This window comes from Salmo salar, chromosome 13 (assembly GCF_965601325.2).
Source record: "Salmo salar chromosome 13, fSalSal1, whole genome shotgun sequence".
Classification (NCBI taxonomy): Eukaryota; Metazoa; Chordata; class Actinopteri; order Salmoniformes; family Salmonidae; genus Salmo; species Salmo salar.
The window spans coordinates 72,240,937-72,256,428 of NC_138303.1; the positions used below are offsets into that span (position 1 = coordinate 72,240,937).

General features: G+C 41.9%; 1 protein-coding gene across 1 annotated transcript in view; it reads left to right on the forward strand.

Annotated features, from left to right (window-relative positions):
- LOC106567733 (protein turtle homolog B) overlaps positions 1 to 15,492 on the forward strand; it is a 176,517-nt gene that overhangs the window by 143,626 nt on the left and 17,399 nt on the right. The window contains exons 13-17 of the mRNA XM_014137396.3: positions 2,449 to 2,624; positions 2,990 to 3,216; positions 10,987 to 11,071; positions 15,086 to 15,250; positions 15,403 to 15,448. Coding sequence (XP_013992871.1) covers positions 2,449 to 2,624; positions 2,990 to 3,216; positions 10,987 to 11,071; positions 15,086 to 15,250; positions 15,403 to 15,448 — 699 coding nt within the window. The remainder of the gene's footprint in view (positions 1 to 2,448; positions 2,625 to 2,989; positions 3,217 to 10,986; positions 11,072 to 15,085; positions 15,251 to 15,402; positions 15,449 to 15,492) is intronic.

Consider the following 15,492-nt stretch of genomic DNA (forward strand, 5'->3'; position numbering starts at 1 on the left):
TAATATACACACCCTCATAGTGAATGCATCATAGTAAACACACCCTCATAGTGAATGCATCATAGTAAACACACCCTCATAGTGAATGCATCATAATATACACACCCTCATAGTGAATGCATCATAATATACACACCCTCATAGTGAATGCATCATAATACACACACCCTCATAGTGAATGCATCATAGTAAACACACCCTCATAGTGAATGCATCATAATATACACACCCTCATAGTGAATGCATCATAATACACACACCCTCATAGTGAATGCATCATAATACACACACCCTCATAGTGAATGCATCATAGTAAACACACCCTCATAGGGAATGCATCATAATGCACACACCCTCATAGTGAATGCATCATAATACACACCCTCATAGCGAATGCATCATAATATACACACCCTCATAGTGAATGCATCATAATACACACACCCTCATAGTGAATGCATCATAATATACACACCCTCATAGTGAATGCATCATAATATACACACCCTCATAGTGAATGCATCATAATACACACCCTCATAGTGAATGCATCATAATATACACACTCTCATAGTGAATGCATCATAATACACACACCCTCATAGTGAATGCATCATAATATACACACTCTCATAGTGAATGCATCATAATACACACACCCTCATAGTGAATGCATCATAATATACACACTCTCATAGTGAATGCATCATAATATACACACCCTCATAGTGAATGCATCATAATATACACACTCTCATAGTGAATGCATCATAATACACACACCCTCATAGTGAATGCATCATAATATACACACCCTCATAGTGAATGCATCATAATACACACCCTCATAGTGAATGCATCATAGTAAACACACCCTCATAGTGAATGCATCATAATACACACCCTCATAGTGAATGCATCATAATATACACACCCTCATAGTGAATGCATCATAATATACACACCCTCATAGTGAATGCATCATAATATACACACCCTCATAGTGAATGCATCATAATATACACACCCTCATAGTGAATGCATCATAATACACACACCCTCATAGTGAAGGCATCATAATACACACCCTCATAGTGAATGCATCATAATATACACACCCTCATAGGTGCACATGCCACCCTCAGTGAATGCACACACACCCTCATAGGTGCCCCCCCCAAGGGCATCATAATACACACCCTCATAGTGAATGCATCATAATATACACACCCTCATAGTGAATGCCCCACCTCGGATGCACATATCCCACCCCGGAGGCACTCCCCCTCATAGTGAATGCCCCCCCCAGTGCGATAATATACACACCCTCATAGTGAATGCATCATAATATACACACCCTCATAGTGAACGTATTATAATATACACACCCTGACAGCTGCCATGTCACTTAACATACATACGCACAATGGCGAAGACGAGAGAGTCACTAGACGTCACCTCTGACGCCGCTGCACAATGATTTGCCGGGATTGGGAACGGCGGAAAAACCGTCTGCGCTTGGCGTGTGCTGTAAATCACTGGGAGGCTTGTTGACAGACAGTCAGCTCACAGTAAGCACGTTGTGATTTTTCCCAGTCCCTATCATGTACACCATCACGCTATTCATGCATGTCTGTCAGGGGAAGTTATGCCTATGTATCACATGGCACAGGGACATGCTATATGAGGATTATGACGCCCCCCTTAGTGCATAGTGTTATCATTCTGGCCCATTTACATAAACCCATGGTTATCTATTAAGGCCTACACTATGCTACAATACGAATGGAGATCGATGCCATGCATACTGACTGGAAAGTATAACATGGATGCAGACACGAGTATAGAACTCGTTCCCCAAAAAGATTTTGTTGGGGGAGATTTGTTGCATTCAACTTCACAAAAGTTGTGTTGTACCGAAAGCATGGCCCATCTTTGGCTTCCATGGGAATTTGCACGGCTGAGCGCAGCATGGGCTTGCCTCCATCAGCTGTATGACTGTAAAATGATTTGACTGAAATACTGTGAAATTACATTCTGTAAATGAAATGCTGTAACAGAAATGATTTTACTGAAATGACACGGTCATAATGACGTCACTGAATTGACTGGACTGCAATGGTATTCCTGAAATGACATTATAGAAATCCTGTTACAAGTGGTGTTCCTGAAATGACATTACAGAAATCCTGTTACAAGTGGTGTTACTGAAATGACATACTATAAAGCCTGTTAATGAGATAATGAGGCAGAAATCTTGTTACAGAACTGTCCAGACAGAAATCTTGTTACAGAACTGACAGGACTGAAATGTCTGTTACTAAAAAGACTGGGTGCATTGACTAAAAGTCTAGGTCCTCCACTTCGATTCCTATGTGTATTTTTCTCATCCCCCTCTCCCATGCCCATTCTCCTCTCTCCTTCCTTGCATGCTCCTCTTACTCGCAGGGTGAAGAGGGAACAGCTGGGCCCACACGACTGGTTGTCTATGCCCGTGCCCGCTGGCCAGACGTGGCTGGTAGTGCCCGGCCTGGAGCCCCAGACGGCCTACCAGTTCAGTGTCCTTGCGCAGAACAAGTTGGGCACGGGCCCCTTCAGCGAGGTCGTCACTGTGAACACACTGGGTGGGTATTACGGTATTCACCTCTGACTTATGACCTATTGGACTGGGGAAGAGAGCCAAGCATAAGTGACATTACCTGGCGGGCACATGACACAACTGTGTGGTGTGATTGCAAGATGCATTGAGAATGAATTGAATGATGTGTGGTTTTGTTGTTAATAGTGATGTAGGTACTGGTGTTGGTTGCAGCAGCTGTAGTAGTAATGTTTTGTGGTTTTAAAAGTTGCCTAGACTTTCGAAATAACTAATACCAACAATTGCAGTTACATTGTGGGCCACTACTACTGCATTTAAATACAGCTCTCTAACCCCTCATCTGTTTCCATCGCTCCCTCTCTCTTGCACTTTTTCTCTCTCTCTATCCAGTATTTCCTATAAGTACCCCTGAACCATTGGTGCTGCTTACCCCACCGCGGTGCCTCACAGCCAATCGGACGCAGCAGGGTGTCCTGCTCATGTGGATTCCGCCGGCCAACCACACTGCTCCGATCGAGCGCTACGTCATGGAGTTCCGCCTGGGGGAGAGGTGGGACATCCTTGATGACGCCATCCCTGCCGGAGAGACCGAGCTGCTAGCCAGAGACCTCATTCAGGTAACTAGCCTAATGTATATACACTGCTTCATACGGAGACAGAGCTGCTAGCCAGAGACCTCATTCAGGTAACTAGCCTAATGTATATACACTGCTTCATACGGAGACAGAGCTGCTAGCCAGAGACCTCATTCAGGTAACTAGCCTAATGTATATACACTGCTTCATACGGAGACAGAGCTGCTAGCCAGAGACCTCATTCAGGTAACTAGCCTAATGTATATACACTGCTTCATACGGAGACAGAGCTGCTAGCCAGAGACCTCATTCAGGTAACTAGCCTAATGTATATACACTGCTTCATATGGAGACAGAGCTGCTAGCCAGAGACCTCATTCAGGTAACTAGCCTAATGTATATACACTGCTTCATATGGAGACAGAGCTGCTAGCCAGAGACCTCATTCAGATAACTAGCCTAATGTATATACACTGCTTCATATGGAGACAGAGCTGCTAGCCAGAGACCTCATTCAGGTAACTAGCCTAATGTATATACACTGCTTCATACGGAGACAGAGCTGCTAGCCAGAGACCTCATTCAGGTAACTAGCCTAATGTATATACACTGCTTCATATAGAGACAGAGCTGCTAGCCAGAGACCTCATTCAGGTAACTAGCCTAATGTATATACACTGCTTCATACGGAGGCAGAGCTGCTAGCCAGAGACCTCATTCATCTAGCTTACTGTATATACACTGTTTTATGCAAAATGGCAGATGGCCAGTTATCCACGGGGCTGGTGTGGGCGCACGCTTTGGTTCCAGCCAAGCTCATTAACACACCTTGATCCAAGACTATGGTTATGACTATGATGATTGGGGATGGGAGTCAGTTGTAGAAAGAAGTATGTTCTTCAAAGAAAACAACTATTTAACATTATATTACAACAATAATTGTGTCTTCCTTGTCAGACCCGAGTCTGTCTGATATCTCAATGAAGTCATAAAAAGTTTTAGGATGCATCTCCAATGGTACCCTATTCCCTATTTGTAGTCCACTACTTTTGACCAGTGGCCTATAGGGCTCTGATCAAACGTTGTGCACTATATAGGGAATAGGGTGCCATTTGGGACATATCCTGAGTCTTATGTAAGCACACCATCTGGGGAGAGTTATATGTTAAAGTATAGACATTTATGTTCCCACCAACATTGAAAAAAATCCATGTTCTTTTGTTGTAGGTCGGATTGCGCTCCTGGCGTGAAGTGTTTACTCTCATTCTAACCATCAGTAACAGAGTGCATCCCAAATTGCACCCTATTTCCTTTATAGTCCACTACTTTTGTCCAGGGCCCAAGTAGTATACTTTATACCATATCAGCACTATAAATATAATAGGGTGCCATTTGGGACGCAATCACATTCTATGCAGGTACATTATTCTAGCTTGACTCCCAACACCCACACACACTTCTCTATCACGTGTTTCACATTTAGCAGCACAATTCACATTTAGCAGCACAATGTAGCACAATTCTGAAGCTCGCTTTTTACTCCAGCTATTGAGGTAATTGGACCCCAAGGGACCGTCTATTTGGGGCTCTGTCTTCCTCTTCTTCAGTAACATACTGTTAGAGATGTGACACGTTTTCTTGTCCACTTTGACAGGTCGATTTCCTTGTGGTTTTCCTCCTAAAACAAACAAACTTTGATTTCTTTTTTGTGAACAATAGTTTTTATTGACTGTAAGAAGTCTTACATGAATGACAGTGTACAACTTGAAACAGATGTTGTACACACACTTCTTTAAAAGCATTTATCTATATTTTATTGCATGAAATGTATCCGCTATCATTTCCTATGATCAACAATAACGTTTGAACATCAGATCGTCAGTTACTAACTATCAAAGGGACTATCGTTACTGCAATATTCTCTGTTTCCTGAAATTTTGCCTTTCGGACAAGATACCCTCATGGCTATCCAACTCGATGGACTCTCTATTTACCGAGCGGACAGGACATCGGATTCAGAGAACTCCAGAGGGGGAGGAGTTTGTCTCTTCATCAACAGCAAATGGTGTGCAGACTCGGAAGTCTCTACCTAATTGTTTACCCATCTTGGAATACCTGATGGTCAAATGCAGACCCTTCTACTGCCAGAGAGTTTTCAGCTGTTATTGTGAGTGCTGTATATATTCCACCTCAGGACAACAACAACAACAACAAGTTGGCACTTAACAAACTGTACGAGGCTATAAATAAGCAGAAAGCCATGCACCAGTAGGCTGCTTTTCTTGTTGCCAGTGATTTTAATTTCTGCATCACCAAGACACGCAGTGGCGTAGTGCAATGTTTTTGATGTAATGGAGCACCATCATTTCTCAAAGTTTGTAGCCTACTGACAGATCTAGCGTATTGACTATCATTGTACAATAGGCCTATGCATGAAATGCATCATCCAATTGCGACGTCTGCCTAATGCCCACACATATTGTCTCAAGAAAATGCTATATTTTGAATATCCTCAAACACCAATTTAGGCATACTTAATCTCAAAATAGGCCGTCATCGCTGTCAATCGTGAATGATAATTCTTCACGTTTTACCTGTGAAAGGTCAAACTGTATCTGCAAGCCAATCATTTGATCTAAATCAGTTTCATGAGGATATGCATTTAGATCTTCTTGAATGCGAATTAAAGCAGATGGTGTTAACAAACTAATAGCCTTTCTTGTAGGCTTATTTTGTTTCAATCAAAACATATATCCTGCCTAATATAATAATGAATAATGAATCATAATGAATCATTATGTGATCTTGCAAGACAGACATTGATCCCGCTCTGATCTAACTTTACTAAACATGCACCATTGTAAGAAGTGATAATCTTCTATTTGTAGTAATAATACAATAGTTGAACCGTTTTGAACGAATACATTTCTTCCAGAATGAAAGAAAAGCAAGAGAGAGAGAGAACGAGAGAGAAAGGTGGTCATTTTTTTTAAGTTTCACTGACTTAGCTAGGAAATGCAGCTAGTTTTGGCTACTCAAAACACCCTGCTCAACCAGAGGGATGCTATGTTATCTAGCTGGCTATGACGATCCAACACAACACTGGAACTCTTCCAATACAAGGTATGCTTTTGGTTTTACTCATTTATTGCCACTGGGCCCTGCCTGTGTAAGTGCTAAACTGCTTTCTGACTGTAAACTCGAACATTACTGCATGATTGTAGCGAGTTTACTAACGCGAAGACAAGGAAGAAACCACCTTTTATCTACCTATAGGCTGCTATAGCGTACATATTTATTTACTTTGTCATTCTATCGTTTTCATGGAATTTTTGTGGTAATTAAATCGAATGTATTTAGAATTTATCAGAATACATTTAGATGCATCACTGACGTTGTCCCCACAATGAAGGTTTGCTGCTTCCTCAATCAAAAGACCTGGATTAACATGACGTGTACACTAAGCTTAAGAAGGACAGAGCTACTGCTCCCAGGGTTATCACAGCCAACCCCGAGGCTATGGCTGAGGACACAAACGCGTAAAGAAGTCCCGCTCCGACCACTACAGAGCCATCAAACAGGTAAAAGGACAATATTGGAACAAGGTGGAATCCTATTATACTGGCTCTGGCACTCAACCCACGTGGCAGAGGCTACAGTACAATAAGGACTACAAGGAATCCCTAGCCGTGATCTGCCCAATGATACCTCTCTACCAGTCGAACTCCATGCCTTTTATGCACACTTCGACGAAAACAACACAGAGCCCTTCTTGAGGGCCCCCGCTGATTCAGATGATCTCTCTGGGTGATCTCTTTTTCCTAAGTTGATGTAAGGTTTTTAAACGGGTAAATACTCGTAAGGCCGCAAGGCCAGACATTATTCCAGGGCGTGTCCTCAGGGCTTGTGCAGACCAGCTGGCAGGGGTCTTCACTGACATTTTCAACCTCTCCTTGTCCCAGTCTGTAATCCCCACATTTCAAAGTGACCACCATCATTCCAATTCCCCAAATCTCTAAAGCATTCTGCCATCCTAGCACTTGCATCTGTAATAATGAAGTGCTTTGAAAGGCTGGTCATGGCTAGGGTTGCAAAATTATGTGAACTTTCAATAAATTCTGTGGTTTTCCTGAAATCCTGTTTGGAGGATTCTGGATTTCCTGCTTATTCCCTACTGATTCTGGGAATCTTCCAACTGGGATTTAGGGAAGACCAGGGAATTTTTTTGAAAGTTCCCTGATTTTGCAACCCTAGTCATGGCACACATCAACTCCATCCTCCCAGACAACCCACTCCAATTTGATCCACAGATGATGCACTCAATACTGCCCTCTCCCACCTAGAAAATAGTCATATCTATGTGAGTATGCTGTTTATCGACAGCTCAGCGTTCAACACCGTAGTGTCCTTCAAGCTCATCACCAATCTCGGGACCATTGGACTGAACACCCAGCTCTGCAACTGGATCCTAGACTTCCTGATAGGCCAACCCCAGATGGTAAGAGTAGTCAACAACACCTCCACCACGTTAACCCTCAACTAGGGGGCTCCCAGGGGTGTGTGCTTAGCCCCCACCTTTACTCTCTGTTCACTCACAACTGTGAGGCCGAGCACGACTCCAACTCCATCATCAAGTTTGCTGACGACACGACAGTGGTCGTCCTGATTATTGATTATATTTATTTCTGCCACCATGCTGCTGTTAATTGATTACTGATTTCCATTGACATTAGTATCTATCTATTTTTCAGATACTGGTCACAAAAACTCCTGTTTACATGCATATATCACCATTAGTATATTACCATAAGCATTTATATATCACCGCTACCAGTCACTTTTCAGCCCTACTCACACCCCTTGACTTTTCCCACATTTTGTTGTGTTGAGGAGTCCGCATGCTTTCCCTACGGAACTGTTTGTGCATACAGTACCAGTCAAAAGTTTGGACACACCTACTCAATCCAGGGTTTTTCTTTATTTGTACTATTTTCTACATTGTAGAATAATAGTGAAGACATCATAACTATGAAATAACATATGTAATCATGTAGTATCCAAAAAAGTGTTAAATCAAAATATATTTTATATTTGAGAATCTTCAAATAGCCACCATTTGCCTTGATGACAGCTTTGCACACTCTTGGCATTATCTCAACCAGCCTCATGAGGTAGTCACCTGGAATGCATTTAAATTAACATGTGTGCCTTGTTAATTTGTGGAATTTCTTTCCTTCTTAAATGTGTTTGAGCCAATCAGTTGTGTTGTGACAAGGTAGGGGTGGTATACAGAAGATAGCCCTATTTGGTAAAAGATCAAGTCCATATTTTGGCAAGAACAGCTCAAATAAGCAAAGAGAAACAACAGTCCATCATTACATGAAGGTCAGTCAATCCGGAAAATTTCAAGAACTTTGAAAGTTTCTTCAGTCGCAAAAACCATCAAGCGCTATGATGAAACTGGCTCTTATGAGCACTGCCACAGGAAAGGAAGACCCAGAGTTACCTCTGCTGCAGAGGATATGTTCATTAGAGTTACCAGCCTCAGATTGCAGCCCAAATAAATGCTTCACAGAGCTCAAGTAACAGACACATCTCAACATCAAATGTTCAGAGGAGACTACGTGAATCAGGCCTTCATGGTGGAATTGCAGCAAAGAAACCACTTCAAAAGGACACCAATAAGAAGAAGAACTTGCTTGGGCCAAGAAACACGAGCAATGGACATTAGACCGGTGGAAATCTGTTCTTTGGTCTGATGAGTCCAAATTTGAGATTTTTGGTTCAAACCGCCATGTCTTTGTGAGATGCAGAGTAGGTGATGGAATGATCTCCGCATGTGTGGTTCCCACCGTGAAACATGGAGGAGGAGGTGTGATGGTGTGGGGGTGCTTTACTGGTGACACTGTCAGTGATTTATTTAGAATTCAAGGCACACTTAACCAGCATGGCTACCACAGCATCTGCAGCAATACGCCATCCCATCTGGTTTGCGCTTAGTGGGACTATCATTTGTTTTTCAACAGGACAATAACCCAATACACCTCCAGGCTGTGTAAGGGCTATTTTACCAAGAAGGAGAGTGATGGAGTGCCGTATCAGATGACCTGGCCTCCACAATCACCCAACCTTAACCCAATTGAGATGGTTTGGGATGAGTTGGACCGCAGAATGAAGGAAAAGCAGCCAACAAGTGCTCAGCATATGTGGGAACTCCTTCAAGACTGTTGGAAAAGCCTTCCGGGTAAAGCTGGTTGAAAGAATGCCAAGAGTGTGCAAAACTGTCATCAAGGTGGCTACTTTGAAGAATCTAAAATATCAAATCTATCTTGATTTAACACTTTTTTGGTTTCTACATGATTCCATATGTGTTGTTTAATAATTTTGATGTCTTCACTATTGTTCTACAATGTACAAAATAGTATAAAATAAAATGAAAAACCCTTGAATGAGTAGATGTGTCCAAACTTTTGACTGGTACTGTATATTATGACAAAATGTTGTAATGTTTTTGTTCGTTTTGGTCTTCTGCAAGGGTTTTTTCGTCTGTTCGTGTACACAACATTTTTTCTCAAGGCAAGCCGAAGTTCGGAGCCGAAGTCTACGCCCCTTCGTCATAGAGATTCTTCAATTAAGTGTTTGTTGTCATTCAACGATAGACAACTTGTTTTCATGCATATAAAATATTTGAGAAATACTGCACCAAACATCTTTGTTAGATATAAAATTGTGTGACTTAGATCTCCTCTTCAAAAACATAAATTAATGACATACTTCTTGAGTTAGTTTAGATTCATTCTGACTATTTTGAGGAAGTGTATACTGGCTACAGCGTCTCAAGATGGACAAACAGTACTATTGCCGCTTTTTCAAAATTTTCAAGCAAAGGTCTTTCAAGGGAATTTTTTTGTCAACGATCTACACAAAATACTTGAATGTCAATGTGGAATAAAATATCGAACGAGTTTCATTTTTTCATTTATGGAAAATAAAACACATATCATGATTAGATAAGTATTAAAACCCCCTGAGTTTGAATGTTAGAATAATATTTGGCAGCGATTACAGCTGTGAATCTTTCTGGGTAAGTCTCTAAGTACTTTGCACACCTGGATTGTACAATATTTGCCCATTATTCTTTAAAGAATTCTTCAAGCTCTGTCAAGTTGGTTGTTGATCTTTGCTAGACAGTCATTTTCAAGTCTTGCCATAGATTTTCAAGCCGATTTTAAGTCAAAAGTGTGACTAGGCCCCTCTGGAACATTCAATGTCGTTTTGGTAATAACTCCTGTGTATATTTGGCCTTGTGTTTTAGGTAATTGTCCTGTTGAAAGGTGAATTTGTCTTCCAGTGTCTGGTGGAAAGCAGACTGAACCTCTAGGATTTTGTCTGTGCTTAGCTCTGTTCTGTTTCTTTAATTTAAAAAAAGAACTCCTTAGGCCTTGCAGATGTCAAGCATGCTCAAAACATGATGCAGCCACCACCATGCTAGAAAATATGAAGTGGTACTCAGTGATGTGTTATGTTGAATCTTCCCAAAACATAACACTTTGTATTCAGGACAATTTTTTTTTACAGTATTACTTTAGTACCTTATTGCAAACAGGATGCATGTTTTGGAATATTTTTATTCTGTACAGGCTTCCTTTTTACTCTGTAATTTACAGTGCCTTCGGAAAGTATTCAGACCCCTTGACTTTTTCCACTTTTTGTTGGGTTACAGCCTTATTCTAAAATGTATTCAGTTGTTTTTTCCCTCTCATCAATCTACACACAATACCCCATAATGACAGGTGTGACTCTCTGTCTTAGGAGGCATGGTATGAGTTCCGGGTCATGGCGGTCATGGAGGAGCTGGTCAGCGAGCCCAGTAACACAGTTGGAGTATCCAGTACAGGTGAGTGAACAACACACCTCTGCATACACATACAAGTCTATGGACACCCCTTCATCACACAGAACATGTCTAAAATGAGAGAGAAACAGGCATGGGGCAAGTTGCAGACTAAAATGTTGATATGGCAGACTTGTAAAGCTTTAAAACAAAACAAAGCAAATCAGAAATAATTTTAAGGGTCCATCATGTTTCAAAAAAATTACTTAAATATAAATCAGTATTGCCCAATGCAGGCATACTTCTAGTCTGGTCCCAGAACTGTTTATACTGTCTTGCCAACCCTTATGTGTCAACACAGCACAAACACATCTGGGACCAGAGATTGGGACTGTGAGCAACTGTGAAGGCATCACCAGAATTCACGAGAGCAGCAAAAAATTCACTAGAGCTTACTTCCTAATATTGGAAGTACTTTGCTGCCCCCTCCTGATGAAGTAGTTGCACTACAGCATCAGATTGTTTTAAACAGTATTTGGACAGTCATTTAAAAAAAAATATATTTCACCTTTCTTTAACCAGGTAGGCTAGTTGAGAACAACTTCTCATTTACAACTGTGACCTGGCCAAGATAAAGCAAAGCAGTGTGACACAAACAACACAGAGTTAGACATGGAATAAACAAACCTACAGTCAATAATACAATAGAAAAAGTCTATATACAGTGTGTCCAAATGAGGTAGGATAAGGGAGGTATGGCAATAAATAGCCCATAGTGGCGAAATAATTACAATATAGCAATTCAACACTGGAGTGATAGATGTGCAGAAGATGAGTGTGCAAGTGGAGATACTGGGGTGCAAAGGAGCAAAATAAATAAAATAAATAACAGTATGGGATGAGGTAGTTGGATGGGCTATTTACAGATGGGCTATGAACAGGTGCAGCGATCTGTGAGCTGCTCTGACAGCTGGTGCTTAAAGTTAGTGAGGGAGATATGAGTCTCCAGCTTCAGTGATTTTTGCAGTTCATTCCAGTAATTGGCAGCAGAGAACTGGAAGGAAAGGCGGCCGAAAGAGGAACTGGCTTTGGGGGTGACCAGTGAAATATACCTGCTGGTGCGCCTGGTACAGGTGGGTGCTGCTATGGTGAAAAGTGAGCTGAGATAAGGTGGGGCTTTACCTAGCAAAGACTTATAGATGACCTGGAGCCAGTGGGTTTGGCGACAAATATGAAGCGGTGACAAAACGGATGGCACTGTGATAGACTGCATCCAATTTGCCAAGTAGAGTGTTGGAGGCTATTTTGTAAATGACATCGCTGAAGTCAAGGATCGGTAGGATAGTAAGTTTTACGAGGGTATGTTTGGCAGCATGAGTGAAGGATGCTTTGTTGCGAAATAGGAAGCCGATTCTAAATTTAATTTTGGATTGGAGATGCTTAATGTGAGTCTGAAAGGAGAGTTTACAGTCTAACCAGACACCTAGGTATTTGTAGTTTTCCACATATTCTAAATCAGAACCGTCTAGAGTAGTGCTGGACGGGCGGGCAGGTGCAGGCAGCGATCGGTTAAAGATCATGCATTTAGTTTTCTTGCATTTAAGAGCAGTTGGAGGCCACGGAAGGAGAGTTGTGTGGCATTGAAGCTCGTCTGGAGGTTAGTTAACACAGTGTCCAAAGAAGGGCCAGAGGTATACAGAATCGTGTCGTCTGCGTAGAGGTGGATCAGAGAATCACCAGCAGCAAGAGCGACATCATTGATGTATACACAGAAAAGAGTCAGCCCAAGGCTTGAACCCTGTGGCAGAGACTGCCAGAGGTCCGGACAACAGGCCCTCCGATTTGACACACTGAACTCTGTCTGAGAAGTAGTTGGTGAACCAGGCGAGGCAGTCATTTGAGAAATCAAGGCTGTTGAATCTGTCGATAAGAATGTGGTGATTGATAGAGTCGAAAGTCTTGGCCAGGTCGATGAATACAGCTGCACAGTATTGTCTCCTATCGATGGCAGTTATGATATCGTTTAGGACCTTGAGCGTGGCTGAGGTGCACCCATGACCAGCTCGGAAACCAGATTGCATAGCGGAGAAGGTACGGTGGGATTCGAAATGGTCGGTGATCTGTTTGTTAACTTGGCTTTCGAAGACCTTAGATAGGCAGGGTAGGATAGATATAGGTCTGTAGCAGTTTGGGTCTAGAGTGTCTCCCCCTTTGAAGAGGGGGATGACTGCGGCAGCTTTCCAATCTTTGGGGATCTCAGACGATACGAAAGAGAGGTTGAACAGGCTAGTAATAGGGTTTGCAACAATTTTGGCGGATACATTTTGAAAGAGAGGGTCCAGATTGTCTAGCCTGGCTGATTTGTAGGGGTCTAGATTTTGTAGTTCTTTCAGAACATCAGCTGTCTGGATTTGGGTGAAGGAGAAATGGGGTAGGCTTGGGCATGTTGCTGTGGGGGGTGGAAAGCATGGCCAGCCGTAGAAAAATGCTTATTGAAATTCTCAATTATCGCGGATTTATCAGTGGTGACAGTGTTTCCTAGCCTCAGTGCAGTGGGCAGCTGGAAGGAGGTGCTCTTATTCTCCATGGACTTTAGTGTCCTAGAACTTTTTGGAGTTTGTGCTACAGGATGCAAATTTCTGTTTGAAAAAGCTAGCCTTTGCTTTCCTAACTGCCTGTGTATATTGGTTCCTAGTCATGCTGAAGGATGTTATTTCAAATGTATTTATTTTATTTATTTATTTCACCTTTATTTAACCAGGTAGGCAAGTTGAGAACAAGTTCTCATTTACAATTGCGACCTGGCCAAGATAAAGCAAAGCAATTCGACAACATATAACAACACAGAGTTACACATGGAGTAAAACAAACATACAGTCAATAATACAGTAGAAAAATAAGTCTATATACAATGTGAGCAAATGAGGTGAGATAAGGGAGGTAAAGGCAAAAAAGGTCATGGTGGCGAAGTAAATACAATATAGCAAGTAAAACACTGGAATGGTGGATTTGTAGTAGAAGAAAGTGCAAAGTAGAAATAGAAATAATGGGGTGCAAAGGAGCAAAATAAATAAATAAATACAGTAGGGAAATACAGTGATATAGAAAAAAAAGTACAATTCTCCCCAAGATAAAATGAGGAGGGTGGGAACATATCCTCTATCGAGTCCTCTCGAGTCTCTGTTCACGAAAGGAAAGTAGATAAGGAAAGGAAATGAGGAAAGGAATTGACTCATGAGTTTTGGAATGCATTCCCTTGACTCAGTCAGGTCCTATGGGGAGCTGCATCAATCCAGCAGAGTTTCCAAATCCATTTCCATTAAGTGTGTTTGGGTGTATCGATCACTATAGGGCCATAAATGATGAATCGCAGAATCAAGTGAATTGGACAGCCAGTTGCTGTGGTGATTGGCAGGGGCCTGCCAGGGACACACACATACGCAAATACAGAACACACACAGTTAGTGTGATGACTGGCAGTAGCCTGCCAGATACGACCTGCCCTGTAGATGTGGCATTACCATGGCATTTTTTTGCCTTTACCTCCCTTATCTCACATCATTTGCTCACATTGTATATAGTCTTATTTTTTTTTATTATTATTTTTTTTTATTCTACTGCATCATTGATTGTATGTTGTTTTACTCCATGTGTAACTCTGTGTTTTTGTATGTTGTCGAACTGCTTTGCTTTATCTTGGCCAGGTCGCAATTGTAAATGAGAACTTGTTCTCAACTTGCCTACCTGGTTAAATAAAGGTGAAATAAATAAATAAATAAAGATGTAAGGCCCTCCCTTTCGTAATCAGCTACAAGCCTAGTTCAAAGGCTATGTAGAGTTACTTGAGTAATTTGCACATAATGTAATGTTTTTTGCTCACAATAATGCAGGTTTAAAGGCTAGCCTGGAAATATTTGTTTTCTAACATACCTATATACTTATTATTGTGTGTTGATATCGGTCACAGTATTGTTTTGAGTCAAACACCTCTGTCCAAGCCTACAGTCTACTGGCAGACAAGTCATTTAATGTCTCCCCCCCCATATCTCTCTCACTCGCCTCCATCCTCTGCCTCAGACTTCTTCCCTCCCCCGGAGATGGTAGATGAGGGTGGACTGACGCGGCCGGTGGTGGCTGGCATCGTGGCCACGGTCTGTTTTCTGGCGGCCGCCGTCCTCTTCAGCACACTGGCAGCCTGCTTCGTCAACAAACAGCGCCGACGCAAGCTCAAGAGGAGGAGAGGTGAGACACACAGTATAGACACACACATGGATTCACAGACAGACACACGAGCATGATTTGATAGCTCTCTATCGACATCTCATTGAACTGACATTGATGGCATTGATACATTAAGGATGTCTTATTTTGTGTGTCCCCCACCTCTTTTTCAGACCCCCCTCTCTCGATAACACACTGCAGAAAAAGCATGGAAACTCCGTAAGTAACCCAAGCCAACAATGCTTTTATTTTTTTTCCCTCCT